The sequence below is a fragment of the Bufo gargarizans genome, chromosome 1 (assembly GCF_014858855.1).
Source record: "Bufo gargarizans isolate SCDJY-AF-19 chromosome 1, ASM1485885v1, whole genome shotgun sequence".
NCBI classification, from domain to species: domain Eukaryota; kingdom Metazoa; phylum Chordata; class Amphibia; order Anura; family Bufonidae; genus Bufo; species Bufo gargarizans.
In genome coordinates, this window is record NC_058080.1 from 73,605,137 (window position 1) to 73,622,800 (window position 17,664).

The 17,664-nt window shown below is 42.7% G+C and overlaps 1 protein-coding gene across 1 annotated transcript in view; it reads right to left on the reverse strand.

Annotated features, from left to right (window-relative positions):
* Positions 1-1,743: 1,743 nt before the first annotated feature.
* Positions 1,744-17,664, reverse strand: part of LOC122924602 (cytokine-dependent hematopoietic cell linker-like) — a 143,688-nt gene continuing 127,767 nt past the window's right edge. Inside the window, exons 13-15 of the mRNA XM_044275864.1 lie at positions 4,885-4,962; positions 4,352-4,507; positions 1,744-2,267 (exon numbers count right to left, since the gene is read on the reverse strand). Coding sequence (XP_044131799.1) covers positions 2,118-2,267; positions 4,352-4,507; positions 4,885-4,962 — 384 coding nt within the window. The 3' untranslated portion in view covers positions 1,744-2,117. The remainder of the gene's footprint in view (positions 2,268-4,351; positions 4,508-4,884; positions 4,963-17,664) is intronic.

Sequence of the window (17,664 nt, forward strand, 5' to 3'; positions counted from 1 at the left end):
TTTCCTGATGCCCCAAACAATCGGAAAGAGGCTTCATCTGAGAATATGACTTTGCCCCAGTCCTCAGCAGTCCATTCACCATATTTTCTGCAGAAGATCAATCTGTCCCTGATGTTTTTTTTTTGAGAAGTGGCTTCTTTGCTGCCCTTCTTGACACCAGGCCATTTTCCAAAAGTTTTCGCCTCACTGTGCGTGCAGATGCGCTCACACCTGCCTGCTGCCATTCCTGAGCAAGCTCTGCACTGGTGGCACTCCGATCCCGCAGCTGAATCCTCTTTAGGAGACGATCCTGGTGCTTGCTGGACTTTCTTGGACGCCCTGAAGCCTTTTTAACAAGAATTGAACCTCTTTCCTTGAAGTTCTTGATGATCCTATAAATTGTTGATTGAGGTGCAATCTTGGTAGCCACAATATCCTTGCCTGTGAAGCCATTTTTATGCAACGCAATGATGGCTGCACGCGTTTCTTTGCAGGTCACCATGGTTAACAATGGAAGAACAATGATTTCAAGCATCACCCTCCTTTTAACAGGTCAAGTCTGCCATTTTAACCCAATCAGCCTGACATAATGATCTCCAGCCTTGTGCTCGTCAACATTCTCACCTGAGTTAACAAGACAATTACTGAAATGATCTCAGCAGGTCCTTTAATGACAGCAATAAAATGCAGTGGAAAGTTTTTTTGGGGATTAAGTTAATTTTCATGGCAAAGAAGGACTATGCAATTCATCTGATCACTCTTCATAACATTCTGGAGTATATGCAAATTGCTATTATAAAAACTTAAGCAGCAACTTTTCCAATTTCCAATATTTATGTAATTCTCAAAACTTTTGGCCATGACTGTACATTTTATTTAGATCCATCATGAACAAGGTACAAAAAAAAGAGCAATTTTTGATATTTTGCTTGTATCTCTAAAACTAAATGAATAACAAATGCTAATATATACATACCCCCTAAATTGGTAAAAATAAATGACATTGAAATGAACAATATACCAAGATGAAAAACAAAAATTAAGTCCAGTCCATTTGCTTCAAAATGATTCATTCCTTAAAGAGGACCTTTCGCCACTGTAGCTTCATGCATTCTCCATGTAGAAATAATACAGGAATGGTACAACATAGAGCCATAAGAATAGATGCTCCATAATTATTACATGGGAATACATGACGCTGTTAAAACAGACATGTCAGGAGTGGTAAAACGCCCTCACGCCCTCTTTAAAGATCTGGCTTATAAACCAACCAACCCAATCCTCTAAAACCTCTTCCCAAATAAAAAGAAACCCTTGCCCATCAGCAGTCCCACCTTTTACTCGCTGCAGCCTTATGCTCAGCATAACCAGAAGTGGCTTGGTACTGTAACCAATAACTGGCCGCAGCATTCCCATGTGCTAGATCATCACATTACTGCAAGTGACATTCTAGAGCCATTCTGGCACGTGTTACTGCTGGTACCAGTGATTAGATGCAGTGGTTGCACAACAAAGCGACTTCCGGTCAGGTGGCGACTGGAAGTCACTTGGAAAAGGGGCAATGGAGCAAGATCAGCAGGACTGAAGAAGGTGAGGTTTAATATTTTTTAATTTTGGCACAAGTTCAGAGGGTTGGGTTGGTCAATTCCTAAGCCAGATAACCAATTTAAAGAGTTAATTGGTTAATTCAACTTTCCTATAGTGTTCAAAAAGTTTTAAAGAAACACTCCAGACAAAGCTGATACACTGCTATGACTACTACTGAGCTTGGGGGCCAGTGTATAATGCATGGATTAAAGGAAGGCAGAGACTGGCGGGAGACCAGGAGGCATAGTAGTGGGATTGTCAGAGGATCAGAGAAGAGTATTGCTTCTACTATTTTCTTCAACCTATTCTGAGCCATTTGCAGAATAAATATTTTATGCATTGGACAACCCCTTTAAGGGACTTTAACTCTTTTTATCAGCACTTTTGGCTGTCATGATTCATCTGGGAATGAAACTCCTTCTTCTGACAAACTAAAGAAAAAATTATAAAATATAGTTTTGGCTCCACTAGTATACAATTCCTCTCAACTCTTATAAGCTCTTCTCTAAAATTAGTCAAAATGTATATAAAACACAAATTGTTAAATCCCATCAAAGAGGCTGTGGTGACCTTCTACCGGTCATGATAGGTGGATGGGTCAGAAAACACTGGAGTCCTTGAAATTGATTGGCTTTTCCATTGACAAGTAGTAGAGGCAAACTTCTATGGAATTCAATAATCTCCTCCACAGAGCTAAATTTCTGAAACAGAAAAGTATATTGTTCAGTGAAATTTAGTAGACTGTTCCTTTAAATAATCCCATCAGATTTCTCTTTTTAGATATTTTTTCATTTTATGAATTATGATGACGGCGTGTTCTTTGTTAAAATTTACAAGGTACAATTTTAATTTTGAGTGGATATCGGCTTAATAAATAATAAAAACTAATGTACTATAGATTAGAACAATTGAGTAGATTAATTAAAACTATTGTAAATGACAACTATCTTAAATGCCCATAGCAACCACCACCTTTAATTTTCAGAGCTCCTTTGAAAAAAAGGTGAAGCAGACTGATTGCTATGGGGAACTAAACCAGTTTTCCCTTACACCAGTTTGATAAATCTTCCCAAATATTATTTTATAAAGAGTTAAAAACCGTGAAATTCTGTATAATTTCCAGTGGTGCTTTAACGTTTTTGAACTCTTAAAAAAAATTCTATTTCTGCATATATTTCATCTAAAACTGCATCACGTTTTCACACCAGTCCTAAAAGTAGATAAAAATAACCAAATCAAACAAATATTATACTTGCTCATTTATTTAGAAAAAAATTATCCAATATCACATGTCTGTGAGTGTCAAAAATATGTGAACCTTTGCTTTCAGTATCTGGTGTGACCCTTTTTGTGCAGCAATAATTGCAGCCAAATATTTATAGTAATTGTTCATTAGTCCTGCAATCAGGTTGGAGGAATTAAAGCCCATTTCTTTGTACAAAACAGCTTCAACCCTGTTATGTTGGCGGGTTTCCTCCCAAGAACTGCTTGAACATTTATGTTGGATTAAGGTCAAGATTTTGCCATTTAAAAACTTTAACTTTATTCTTTTTTAACCATTCTTGTGTGCATAGGGTCGCTGTCTTGCTGCATGACCCACGTTCTCTTGAGATACAGCTCACAGACAGATGTCCTGACATTTTCGTATAGAATGCTGGTATAATTTAGAATTCATTGTTCCATCAAGGGATGGCAAGCTGTCATGTCCAAGATGCAGGAAAACAGGCCCAAATCATGGTACTATCACCACAGTGTTTCATAGTTGGGATATGGTTTTTATGCTGGAATGCAGTGTTTTCCTTTCTCTAAACATCTCTTCTCATTTAAACCAAAAATATCTATTTGATCTCTTCCATTCACATTGTTCCAATAGCCTTCTAGCTTGGTCAGGCAATGTTTAGCTAACTGCAGACAGGCACCAATGTTCTCTTTGAAGAGCAGTGACTTTCTCCTTGCAATCCTCCCATGCACACTATTGTTGTTAAGTGTCCTTCTGATGGCGGACTCGTGAACATTAACTCATATGAGAAAGACCTATAGTTTCTTAAAGATTACCCTAGGTTTCTTTGTGACCTTGTGGATTATTATAAGCCTTGTTCATAGTTTGATCTTGTACACAATCTATCTGACTGTGGATTGGTGGAGTCCAAACTCTTTTTAGAATTGATTTTGTAATCTATTTAAGACTGATGAGTATCAATAACTCTTCTTCTGAGGTCCTTAGGAATCTTCTTTATTCATGCCATGAAACACTTCCATGAATGTCTTGTGAAGATCAGGCTTTCATAGATCCTTGTTCTTTAACTAAACATGTCACCCACTCACACCTCATTGGCATCTCATTGAAAACACCTGACTATAATTTCACAGTCAAATTATCTGCTAATCCTAAAGGTTCACATACTTTACTCACTCACAGATATTTAATATTGTATCATTTTCCTAAATAAATAAATGACCAAGCCTAAGATTTTAGACTCATTTGTTTGATTTGGTTATCTTTATGAACTTTTAGGACTTATTTGAAAAACTGATGCAGTTTTAGGTCAGATTTATGCAGAAATATAGAAAATACTGAAGGGCTTGCAAACTTTCAAGCACCACTGTATATTTTACATTCTGCATATTGAAAAATATAGGATGTATTGAATATTCATCACCTATCATATAATAATCAGGGCCATAGCTACACCTTATAGATGGAACTGGACCCTATTACAGTTTTTGCCTCTGGGTGCAAAGAATGATGAAACCTAAGTTGAGACCACTGAGATTTTTTGCTTACGTAGTTTCCTCTGCGTCCTGTTCCCAGAGCATATTGCTGAGTTTCTTCCAGGTAACGTATCTTGATGTGATAAACTTTTTTTTGATAATAGACTGACAAAACATAGGGTTCATTAAATGTTCTGTGACTGTTGCCCCTCACTAGGAACGCTCCATCCTGGAATTGCAAAATTAGATTTTTTGCCACTAGTTCACATACAGTTGTATCACTAATCATACAGTGTACGGGTATGCATTGTATTTATCCTGAGATACATTTATCATTATTCATTACTCCTCAAGTTTTCATGTTCAAATTAATTTGTGCAAAAATTGGATATTTAATTACAGTAGTTTTTGTATATCTGCTGAAATGCTGATATGCAAGTCGTTATAGCTGGACCCTAATGGTTTATATGAGGTTTGGATTCCCCCAGGGAAGGTAGGATAAAATAATAATCATATGCGATATAATGTCCTTAGAACACCTAATTAATTTAACATTATAAAAAATATAATTATTTATTAATTATATTATGATTTAAACAAGCATACTTTGTTCTCTTCATATAAAACATGTTCTGCTTTACAGCGATCACATTCATTTAGGTACCATGTGATCATTCCTGGCAACTGTAAAACAAAAAGAGTAATCAATGTGCAGATAATTTTCTAGTTATTATAAAGAATAAAATATTATGTAATATGTTTATAATGCACTTTAATACAGTATATTACACCATGTATCTGTTGAGGAACATGCCCCTCATTTTTACACACAGCTTGTACCTAACTCACAGGAACATCCGGGTGGGACAGCTGAGGAGAACCTGCATGCTCTCCATCATCCGCCCACTAGTATCCTGCCCACCAATCCCTTCTCCAGCTGACAGCCGAGGAAAGCCTTCACACTCTCCAACACCTGGCCACTCTGTGTCTTCAACTAATCAGACTAACTGAACACACTAGGCCATCTCGCTGGACTCCTCTATGAAGCATTGCGCGTGGGAGGCTGAGGACAGGAGGGTCTGTCCAGGGCAACCGGCATCACTGTCATGGAAGTTTAAATGCTCTCCCCAGCAGTGTATACCTAATCTGAATATAATGTCATATGCCTTCAATGTAGGGTATATGGGTATATTGTCATTACCACACACCAGTCCACCCCTGCTTTGCACAATAAGGCACTGAAATTTTGGCCACATTTTTGGGTGCATCTTATAGTCTGTAAAATATGGTGCCTGTCACTACACACTATATCAGTCTTTATAGCAACATATTCTTTGAGGCCAGGGCTACACTTGACTTTTTGTAGTGCTTACTGATTGATTTTAACTATTGAATGATGGCTGCAGTCCACACATTTGCATTCAACTACTGAATGCATTCATTTGGACTGTAGCTGTAGTTCAATAGTTAAAATTAATCTGTTGTGCTATAAAAAGTCACAGAGTACAGTAGACTCAGCCTTATTCTTGGGTATGTTTACATTTTACATTTCATTATGATTTTGTTAAGAGTTTGTCTCATGATTACAGTTTAAATATTCATATTCTCTATTGGATGAGGCAAAGACTAAATTTTGAATAATTAAAAATGGAATAATTCAAAAATACTCCTTTGTCTATGGCACCCCCTTCTGTTCTTTTCATCTGCTTTGAGATTGTCCACTCAATGTGCCTAGTTCCAGTGGTCATACATGACCAGTACTGTGATAAATAGTGGGGTACTGCGCACTAATAGTTTCTGGTGCCAGCAAAGACCCAATGGTCAATAGTATAGATATGTGGCGCACAGAATAGTCTTTGCAATTAGAGATGATTTATTTTGTGATTTTCACATTCAAAGGTTCATGATCCAGTTTACAGAAAAATATGTAATAAATGACCACTTTCCATATTACAAACCAAACGTTTTGGTCTGTGCGGACGTTCCTCAGCGGCTTGGAATTTCTGTGGTCTAGAAGTGGCTTGTGTGGTACATCTCTAATTACAAAGACTATCCTGTGTGCCGCATATTTATACATGACCAGTATGCTTGAGAGAATCGAGCTTTGGATCATAGATCCGAAGTCGATTTGTTAAAAATCTTCGTTTCAAATGCTTTTTCCATACAGCATTAAAATATATGGGCTCCGTGTAGCAAATCTTTTTCTCAGCCAAAGTTGCGGGAGACTTCACATGAATGACTTCGGTATTCCTATCTGTGTATTTAAAAATATTTTAAAATAGGAATCCGAAGACAGCTTTGGTAGTGGCAAGTAACTCTGTACCAAAGCCGACTTCGGATTCCTATTTTAAAATGTTTTTAAATCCACAGATCACAGAGGTCATTCATCGAATCTTGCGCAACTTAGGCCAAGACAAAGTTTTGCTACACGGAGCTAATACATTTTAATCAGAAGCTCTATTTGCTCAAGCCTAATGACCAGTATTTCATTCCCACCTCCCAGATCCTTTTGCCCACGTGTCATGTGAATGATCTGAGAGGGAATAAAAAAAAACACAAGGGGTGTCACAAGCAGCAGGTTATAAAAGGTTCAGCTTCACTTTAGATGTACTTTAGGGTGGATTGTAACTAAATACCAAATAATGCTCAGGATGTATTATTTGACAAAATAATTTTTGCAAAGCTAGTTTCATTAACCCCTTCACTACCGGTGCCATACATGCGAAGTGCAAGCATGGCGCTGCTCGTGACTGGCAATAATGCCGATCACTGTCATTAAAGCCTTTAGATGCCGTGATCAAGTGAACTTGTGCTTCCGGGCTTCTTACAAGCATCCTCTGCGGCCAATGAGGATTACCAATGAGGTAATTGATTCAATGCGCTGGGTCTCTCTGAAGAGACTCAGAGCATTGAGGCTGCAATTGAGGCCAACATAAGAAATGAGCAATTCTGTGCAAATACTGGATCTAAAAAAACCATGATTGTTCAGAATAAAAAAAAAAAAAAGGATTTTGTAGGCTTAAATATGAGCTTCAAAATCATAAAAAAATTTAAATATATACTTTAAATAAATACATAAAAAACTAAAAATATAAACATCATGGGCATCACCGTGACCTAAAATGCCCGTACTATTAAAATATAAAAATATTTTTCCAATACGGTGAATGGCTTAACAGAAAAAAAATATTTCATTGCTTCTCTTACCCAAAAAAATTAATAAAATGTGATCAAAAAGTCATACACACTCCAAAATTATATCAATAAAAACTACAGGTCATCCCACACAGCTCAGTAGATATAACTATAAAAAAGTTATGGGGGGTCAGAATATGGTGATGTGAAAAAAAAAATATTTACACTATTTAGTTATAAAAACCTATACATGTGTGGTATCACTGTAATCGTACTGACCCAGAGAATGAAGGTCACAGGTCAGTTTTGCCACGAGTGGAACGCTATGGGAATGAAACCCGTAAAACGGGGGTGCATTTTTTTCCAATTCCACCCCATTTTAATTTTTTTTACCTCTTCCCAATACATTGCATGCCATATTAAATGGTGTCATTAGAAAGTATAACCTGTCCCGCCAATAATAAGCCCTCATACAGCTATGTGAACAGAAAAATTAAAAAGTTATTGTTCAAAAAAGATAGGGAAAAAACATGAAAACACAAAAAAGAAAAAACCTCTGTTATAAGGGTTAAACTGTATAGTGTTTCCTATGTTTACAGCTTTTTGTGTGATCAATCACTTTTTGCCTTCAGCTGGTAATCTTTCTGTGCTAGAATTTATTCATTCCCTTTGTAAATCTTCACCAAAAGTGCTTGTATGTAAGAGAATCAGGTTATGGGTTATGTCTGAAAAGCATGAATACAATGGGATTGATTACTATACAGAATCATACTGGTTGATGTTTGGTTTGGCCCTGCCCACTTATGATGGTATCCTGGACATGGAATGTATGTAAAGGAAATCTGTCAGCAGTTTTAGCCATGATAAACTGCTGACAGCGCTATGATGGGCAGAGCAGGACAACCATACTTTTTTCAGACCTTTTATTATCAGGAGTAGTGTGAATATGAACTTTTAATCTCACTAATTCTGCTCCTTAAAGGGGTTCTCCAGGAATTAAAAAAATGAAAATACTTAAATATTATTTTATAATAAATATATTCACAAATAGCTTTTATTATTGGCCAACTATTCATTAGTTTTGTCTAGGGAGAAATCATTAGGAGAAATAAAATTGCCACCATCCTATCTACACACAAAACCTGTCCTAATCACACAAGAGGACAAGTTACTTCACCACAATAAACCATAGTGCTGCCTTACCCTCCTCTGCTTGTGAGGAATCATGATCCTGAATACAGGTGAACCTCTGTGGGAATGAAGAAGATGAGTAGACATGCGAGGAGGGTGAGGTGTGGCTAATGAGCAGCAGCACTTGTTTACAGTCTCCATTACCACAGCAACACATTACCACTGTCTGTTCTGTCCATCCTCTCTGTACTTCATGTCTCTTCATGAACTAAATTCCCCAGAGATTCAGCTAAAGTTCTTATCATCTGTATTCTATATTATTATATAATCTGGATCATAATCCTTTACAAGTAGAGAGGGTAGAGAGGAGGATGAGGCAGCTCTTTACCTCAGTGTTGTGAAGTAACTTGTCCTCATGTGTGATCAGGACAGGTTTTGTGTAAACTAATGGGACAGCGGCCATTTTGTTTCCCCTGATGATTGCTCCCCAGAAAAAATGAGACATTATAAATAATGAAAGGTATTTGAGAATATATTTATAATAAAGTAATATTTAGGTATTTTTTATTTTCTTAATTCCCGGAGAACCCCTTTAAGTGCCTTGGAGGTTCACGGAGAAGTGCTCTCTGCATTGAGCTGCTTCACGACCCCTTCCCCTTGCTCTGACTGACAGCTGTAGTTGGCTACTGGTTGGAGTCTACAGCTCTCACTCAGAACAGAGGGGAGGAGCTTTCACAGTGAAGGCCTGTCTCCTAGGCACTTAAGGAACAGAAGCTGGCTGAAAAGTTCACTTACATTAAAGGCTATGGACACATTTGAGGCAATTTTTTTGTGATTGCATTTTACTCACTTAGGCCAAAAAATATTGTCAATTGGTCTTCATTAAAAATTGTCTGCAGTTTGCAGTTAAAAATATGCAGACTGTCCCTCCTACAGTACAGACCAAAAGTTTGGACACACCTTCTCATTCAAAGAGTTTTCTTTATTTTCATGACTATGAAAATTGTAGATTCACACTGAAGGCATCAAAACTATGAATTAACACATGTGGAATTATATACATGACAAAAAAGTGTGAAACAACTGAAAATATGTCATATTCTAGGTTCTTCAAAGTAGCCACCTTTTGCTTTGATTACTGCTTTGCACACTCTTGGCATTCTCTTGATGAGCTTCAAGAGGTAGTTACCTGAAATGGTTTTCACTTCACAGGTGTGCCTTGTCAGGTTTAATAAGTGGGATTTCTTGCCTTATAAATGGGGTTGGGACCATCAGTTGCGTTATGGAGAAGTCAGGTGGATACACAGCTGATAGTCCTACTGAATAGACTGTTAGAATTTGTATTATGGAGAGAAAAAAGCAGCTAAGTAAAGAAAAACGAGTGGCCATCATTACTTTAAGAAATGAAGGTCAGTCAGTCCGAAAAATTGGAAGAACTTTGAAAGTGTCCCCAAGTGCAGTCACAATAACCATCAAGCGCTACAAAGAAACTGGCTCACATGCGGACCGCCCCAGGAAAGGAAGACCAAGAGTCACCTCTGCTGCGGAGGATAAGTTCATCCGAGTCACCAGCCTCAGAAATCGCAGGTTAACAGCAGCTCAGATTAGAGACCAGGTGAATGCCACACAGAGTTCTAGCAGCAGACACATCTCTAGAACAACTGTTAAGAGGAGACTGTGTGAATCAGGCCTTCATGGTAGAATATCTGCTAGGAAACCACTGCTAAGGACAGGCAACAAGCAGAAGAGACTTGTTTGGGCTAAAGAACACAAGAAATGGACATTAGACCAGTGGAAATCTGTCCAAATTTGAGATCTTTGGTTCCAACCACCGTGTCTTTGTTCGACGCAGAAAAGGTGAACGGATGGACTCTACATGCCTGGTTCCCACCGTGAAGCATGGAGGAGGAGGTGTGATGGTGTGGGGGTGCTTTGCTTGTGACACTGTTGGGGATTTATTCAAAATTTAAGGCATACTGAACTAGCATGGCTACCACAGCATCTTGCAGCGGCATGCTATTCCATCCGGTTTGCGTTTAGTTGGACCATCATTTATTTTTCAACAGGACAATGACCCCAAACACACCTCCAGGCTGTGTAAGGGCTATTTGACCATGAAGGAGAGTGATGGGGTGCTGCGCCAGATGACCTGGCCTCCACAGTCACCGGACCTGAACCCAATCGAGATAGTTTGGGGTGAGCTGGACCGCAGAGTGAAGGCAAAAGGGCCAACAAGTGCTAAGCATCTCTGGGAACTCCTTCAAGACTGTTGGAAGACCAGTCTGTTGGAAGAAAAAGGTGGCTACTTTGAAGAACCTAGAATATGACATATTTTCAGTTGTTTCACACTTTTTTGTTATGTATATAATTCCACATGTGTTAATTCATAGTTTTGATGCCTTCAGTGTGAATCTACAATTTTAATAGTCATGAAAATAAAGAAAACTCTTTGAATGAGAAGGTGTGTCCAAACTTTTGGTCTGTACTGTAGATTCTGTCAGCTGATGGCTCATATTAAGCCTTATTTCTGATCTTCTAAACTCATAAACACTCATTTAAACCATATTCTTTCCAATTTGGTAAATGTTTAGATATAATGAGAGTTTATGAGTAGGGATGAGCGAACTCGAACTGTATAGTTCGGGTTCGTACCGAATTTTGGGGTGTCCGTGACACGGACCCGAACCCGGACATTTTCGTAAAAGTCCGGGTTCGGGTTCGGTGTTCGTCGCTTTCTTGGCGCTTTTGTGACGCTTTCTTGGCGCTTTTTGAAAGGCTGCAAAGCAGCCAATCAACAAGCGTCATACTACTTGCCCCAAGAGGCCGTCACAGCCATGCCTACTATTGGCATGGCTGTGATTGGCCAGAGCACCATGTGACCCAGCCTCTATTTAAGCTGGAGTCACATAGCGCCGCCCGTCACTCTGCTCTGATTAGCGTAGGGAGAGGTTGCGGATGCGACAGTAGGGCGAGATTAGGCAGATTAACTCCTCCAAAGGACTTCACTTGATTAATCGATCGATCTGCAGCTGTGCATCATTGAGCTGCTGAAATTCAAATGCTCACTCACTGTTTTTAGGCTGCCCAGACCGTTTGTCAGTCACTTTTTTCTGGGGTGATCGGCGGCCATTTTGTGTCTTGTGCGGTGCTGCGACCAAGTGCATCCAAGCTGCGACCAAGTGCATTTAACCCTCAATGGTGTGGTTGTTTTTTGGCTAAAGCCTACATCAGGGTGAAGCTGTCACACCAAGTGCATTTAACCAGCAATAGTCTGTTCATTTTTTGGCCATATACTAAATCAGGGGCAAGCTGCGCCTGTCACCAAGTGCATTTAACCCTCAATGGTGTGGTTGTTTTTTGGCTAAAGCCTACATCAGGGTGAAGCTGTCACACCAAGTGCATTTAACCAGCAATAGTCTGTTTATTTTTTGGCCATATACTACATCAGGGGCAAGCTGCGCCCGTCACCAAGTGCATTTAACCCTCAGTAGTGTGGTTCGTCAAGCTGTGACACCAAGTGCATTTAACCAGCAATAGTCTGTTCATTTTTTGGCCATATACTACATCAGGGGCAAGCTGCGCCCGTCACCAAGTGCATTTAACCCTCAGTAGTGTGGTTGGTCAAGCTATCACACCAAGTGCATTTAACCAGCAATAGTCTGTTCATTTTTTGGCCATATACTAAATCAGGGGCAAGCTGCGCCCGTCACCAAGTGCATTTAACCAGCAATAGTCTGTTCATTTTTTGGCCATATACTACATCAGGGGCAAGCTGCGCCCGTCACCAAGTGCATTTAACCCTCAGTAGTGTGGTTCGTCAAGCTGTGACACCAAGTGCATTTAACCAGCAATAGTCTGTTCATTTTTTGGCCATATACTACATCAGGGGCAAGCTGCGCCCGTCACCAAGTGCATTTAACCAGCAATAGTGTGGTTATTTTTTGGCCATATCCCAGTCTAATTCTGTCACTAAATCCATACTGGTCACCCAGCGCCTAAATACTAGGCCTCAAATTTATATCCCGCTAAATCTCTCGTTACCACTGTACTGTTGTGGCTGGGAAAGTTATTTAGTGTCCGTCAAAGCACATTTTTGGTTCTGGGTTGAAGTACAATTCCCAATTTAGCAATTTCATAATTTAGTGGTTCCTGCTATATCAGAGCTATTTGAAATCTATCCCTAAAAGGGTATATAATATTCAAGGTGCACATAGGGTCATTCAGAATAACTTCACACACACGCTACTGTGCATTTCCAAGTCTAATTCTGTTAGTAAATCCATACCGGTCACCCAGCGCCTAAATACTAGGCCTCAAATTTATATCCCGCTGAATTTGAATACAATACATTGGGCCAAATAATATTTTTGTTGTTGTGGTGAACCATAACAATGAGAAAAACATCTAGTAAGGGACGCGGACGTGGACATGGTCGTGGTGGTGTTAGTGGACCCTCTGGTGCTGGGAGAGGACGTGGCCGTTCTGCCACATCCACACGTCCTAGTGTACCAACTACCTCAGGTCCCAGTAGCCGCCAGAATTTACAGCGATATATGGTGGGGCCCAATGCCGTTCTAAGGATGGTAAGGCCTGAGCAGGTACAGGCATTAGTCAATTGGGTGGCCGACAGTGGATCCAGCACGTTCACATTATCTCCCACCCAGTCTTCTGCAGAAAGCGCACAGATGGCGCCTGAAAACCAACCCCATCAGTCTGTCACATCACCCCCATGCATACCAGGGAAACTGTCTCAGCCTCAAGTTATGCAGCAGTCTCTTATGCTGTTTGAAGACTCCGCTGGCAGGGTTTCCCAAGGGCATCCACCTAGCCCTTCCCCAGCGGTGAAAGATATAGAATGCACTGACGCACAACCACTTATGTTTCCTGATGATGAGGACATGGGAATACCACCTCAGCATGTCTCTGATGATGACGAAACACAGGTGCCAACTGCTGCGTCTTTCTGCAGTGTGCAGACTGAACAGGAGGTCAGGGATCAAGACTGGGTGGAAGACGATGCAGGGGATGATGAGGTCCTAGACCCCACATGGAATGAAGGTCGTGCCACTGACTTTCACAGTTCGGAGGAAGAGGCAGTGGTGAGACCGAGCCAACAGCGTAGCAAAAGAGGGAGCAGTGGGCAAAAGCAGAACACCCGCCGCCAAGAGACTCCGCCTGCTACTGCCCGCCGCCATCTGGGACCGAGCACCCCAAAGGCAGCTTCAAGGAGTTCCCTGGCATGGCACTTCTTCAAACAATGTGCTGACGACAAGACCCGAGTGGTTTGCACGCTGTGCCATCAGAGCCTTAAGCGAGGCATTAACGTTCTGAACCTGAGCACAACCTGCATGACCAGGCACCTGCATGCAAAGCATGAACTGCAGTGGAGTAAACACCTTAAAACCAAGGAAGTCACTCAGGCTCCCCCTGCTACCTCTTCTGCTGCTGCCGCCTCGGCCTCTTCTGCTGCTGCCGCCTCGGCCTCTTCCTCCGCCTCTGGAGGAACGTTGGCACCTGCCGCCCAGCAAACAGGGGATGTACCACCAACACCACCACCACCACCTCCGTCACCAAGCGTCTCAACCATGTCACACGGCAGCGTTCAGCTCTCCATCTCACAAACATTTGAGAGAAAGCGTAAATTCCCACCTAGCCACCCTCGATCCCTGGCCCTGAATGCCAGCATTTCTAAACTACTGGCCTATGAAATGCTGTCATTTAGGCTGGTGGACACAGACAGCTTCAAACAGCTCATGTCGCTTGCTGTCCCACAGTATGTTGTTCCCAGCCGCCACTACTTCTCCAAGAGAGCCGTGCCTTCCCTGCACAACCAAGTATCCGATAAAATCAAGTGTGCACTGCGCAACGCCATCTGTGGCAAGGTCCACCTAACCACAGATACGTGGACCAGTAAGCACGGCCAGGGACGCTATATCTCCCTAACTGCACACTGGGTAAATGTAGTGGCAGCTGGGCCCCAGGCGGAGAGCTGTTTGGCGCACGTCCTTCCGCCGCCAAGGATCGCAGGGCAACATTCTTTGCCTCCTGTTGCCACCTCCTCCTTCTCGGCTTCCTCCTCCTCTTCTTCCACCTGCTCATCCAGTCAGCCACACACCTTCACCACCAACTTCAGCACAGCCCGGGGTAAACGTCAGCAGGCCATTCTGAAACTCATATGTTTGGGGGACAGGCCCCACACCACACAGGAGTTGTGGCGGGGTATTGAACAACAGACCGACGAGTGGTTGCTGCCGGTGAGCCTCAAGCCCGGCCTGGTGGTGTGTGATAATGGGCGAAATCTCGTTGCAGCTCTGGGACTAGCCAATTTGACGCACATCCCTTGCTTGGCGCATGTGCTGAATTTGGTGGTGCAGAAGTTCATTCACAACTACCCCGACATGTCAGAGCTGCTGCATAAAGTGCGGGCCGTCTGTTCGCGCTTCCGGCGTTCACATCCTGCTGCTGCTCGCCTGTCTGCGCTACAGCGTAACTTCGGCCTTCCCGCTCACCGCCTCATATGCGGCGTGCCCACCAGGTGGAACTCCACCTTGCACATGCTGGACAGACTGTGCGAGCAGCAGCAGGCCATAGTGGAGTTTCAGCTGCAGTGTGCACGGGTCAGTCGCACTGCGGAACAGCACCACTTCACCACCAATGACTGGGCCTCCATGCGAGACCTGTGTGCCCTGTTTCGAGTACTCCACCAACATGGCCAGTGGCGATGACACCGTTATCAGCGTTACAATACCACTTCTATGTCTCCTTGAGAAAACACTTAGGGCGATGATGGAAGAGGAGGTGGCCCAGGAGGAGGAGGAGGAGGAGGAGGAAGAGGGGTCATTTTTAGCACTTTCAGGCCAGTCTCTTCGAAGTGACTCAGAGGGAGGTTTTTGGCAACAGCAGAGGCCAGGTACAAATGTGGCCAGCCAGGGCCCACTACTGGAGGACGAGGATGAGGAGGAGGTGGAGGAGGATGAGGATGAAGCATGGTCACAGCGGGGTGGCACCCAACGCAGCTCGGGTCCATCACTGGTGCGTGGCTGGGGGGAAAGGCAGGACGATGACGATACGCCTCCCACAGAGGACAGCTTGTCCTTACCCCTGGGCAGCCTGGCACACATGAGCGACTACATGCTGCAGTGCCTGCGCAACGACAGCAGAGTTGCCCACATTTTACCTGTGCGGACTACTGGGTTGCCACCCTGCTGGATCCACGCTACAAAGACAATGTGCCCACCTTACTTCCTGCACTGGAGAGTGATAGGAAGATGCGCGAGTACAAGCGCACGTTGGTAGACGCGCTACTGAGAGCATTCCCAAATGTCACAGGGGAACAAGTGGAAGCCCAAGGCCAAGGCAGAGGAGGAGCAAGAGGTCGCCAAGGCAGCTGTGTCACGGCCAGCTCCTCTGAGGGCAGGGTTAGCATGGCAGAGATGTGGAAAACTTTTGTCAACACGCCACAGCTAACTGCACCACCACCTGATACGCAACGTGTTAGCAGGAGGCAACATTTCACTAACATGGTGGAACAGTACGTGTGCACACCCCTCCACGTACTGACTGATGGTTCGGCCCCATTCAACTTCTGGGTCTCTAAATTGTCCACGTGGCCAGAGCTAGCCTTTTATGCCTTGGAGGTGCTGGCCTGCCCGGCAGCCAGCGTTTTGTCTGAACGTGTATTCAGCACGGCAGGGGGCGTCATTACAGACAAACGCAGCCGCCTGTCTACAGCCAATGTGGACAAGCTGACGTTCATAAAAATGAACCAGGCATGGATCCCACAGGACCTGTCCGTCCCTTGTCCAGATTAGACATTAACTACCTCCCCTTAACCATATATTATTGGACTCCAGGGCACTTTCTCATTCAATCCTATTTTTATTTTCATTTTACCATTATATTGCGAGGCTACCCAAAGTTGAATATATGCCAATGGACTGTTGCAGTGGTGGCTGACGTGAAGCCTCATTCTCTGCTATGACATGCAGACTAATTCTCTGCTGACATGAAGCCAGATTGTCTGTTACGGGACCTCTCTCCTCTGCCTGGGTGCTGGGCCTAAATTTATGAAAATGGACTGTTGCAGTGGTGGGTGACGTGAAGCCTCATTCTCTGCTATGACATGCAGACTGATTCTCTGCTGACATGAAGCCAGATTGTCTGTTACGGGACCTCTCTCCTCTGCCTGGGTGCTGGGCCTAAATATATGCCAATGGACTGTTGCAGTGGTGGCTGACGTGAAGCCTGATTCTCTGCTATGACATGCAGACTGATTCTCTGCTGACATGAAGCCAGATCCTCTGTTACGGGACCTCTCTCCTCTGCCTGGGTGCTGGGCCTAAATTTATGAAAATGGACTGTTGCAGTGGTGGGTGACGTGAAGCCTGATTCTCTGCTATGATATGAAGACTGATTCTCTCCTGACATGAAGCCAGATTCTCTGTTACGGGACCTCTCTCCTCTGCCTGGGTGCCGGGGCCTAAATATCTGAGAATGGACTGTTCCAGTGGTGGGTGACGGGAAGCCAGATTCTCTGCTATGGGACCTCTCTCCAATTGATTTTGGTTAATTTTTATTTATTTAATTTTTATTTTAATTCATTTCCCTATCCACATTTGTTTGCAGGGGATTTACCTACATGTTGCTGCCTTTTGCAGCCCTCTAGCCCTTTCCTGGGCTGTTTTACAGCCGTTTTAGTGCCGAAAAGTTCGGGTCCCCATTGACTTCAATGGGGTTCGGGACGAAGTTCGGATCGGGTTCGGATCCCGAACCCGAACATTTCCGGGAAGTTCGGCCGAACTTCTCGAACCCGAACATCCAGGTGTTCGCTCAACTCTATTTATGAGGTCAGGAGATCAGAGATAAGGGTTCACATGAGCTGTCAGCTGACGGAACTCAGGAGGGATGTTCTACAAATAGACTGATGTTAAACCCCATGTATCACAAAAACTGCTGAAAACCTTTGATGAAGACCAATTGGAAAAATGATTTTAGCCCAAAATGAGTTAAAGCCAATCATAAAAAATTGCCCCAAATGTGTCTATAGTCTTTAACGTAATACTAAAGATAAAACAAACAATGTACAAAAATTTAAATATACTCTATGTGAAGAGGTCACCA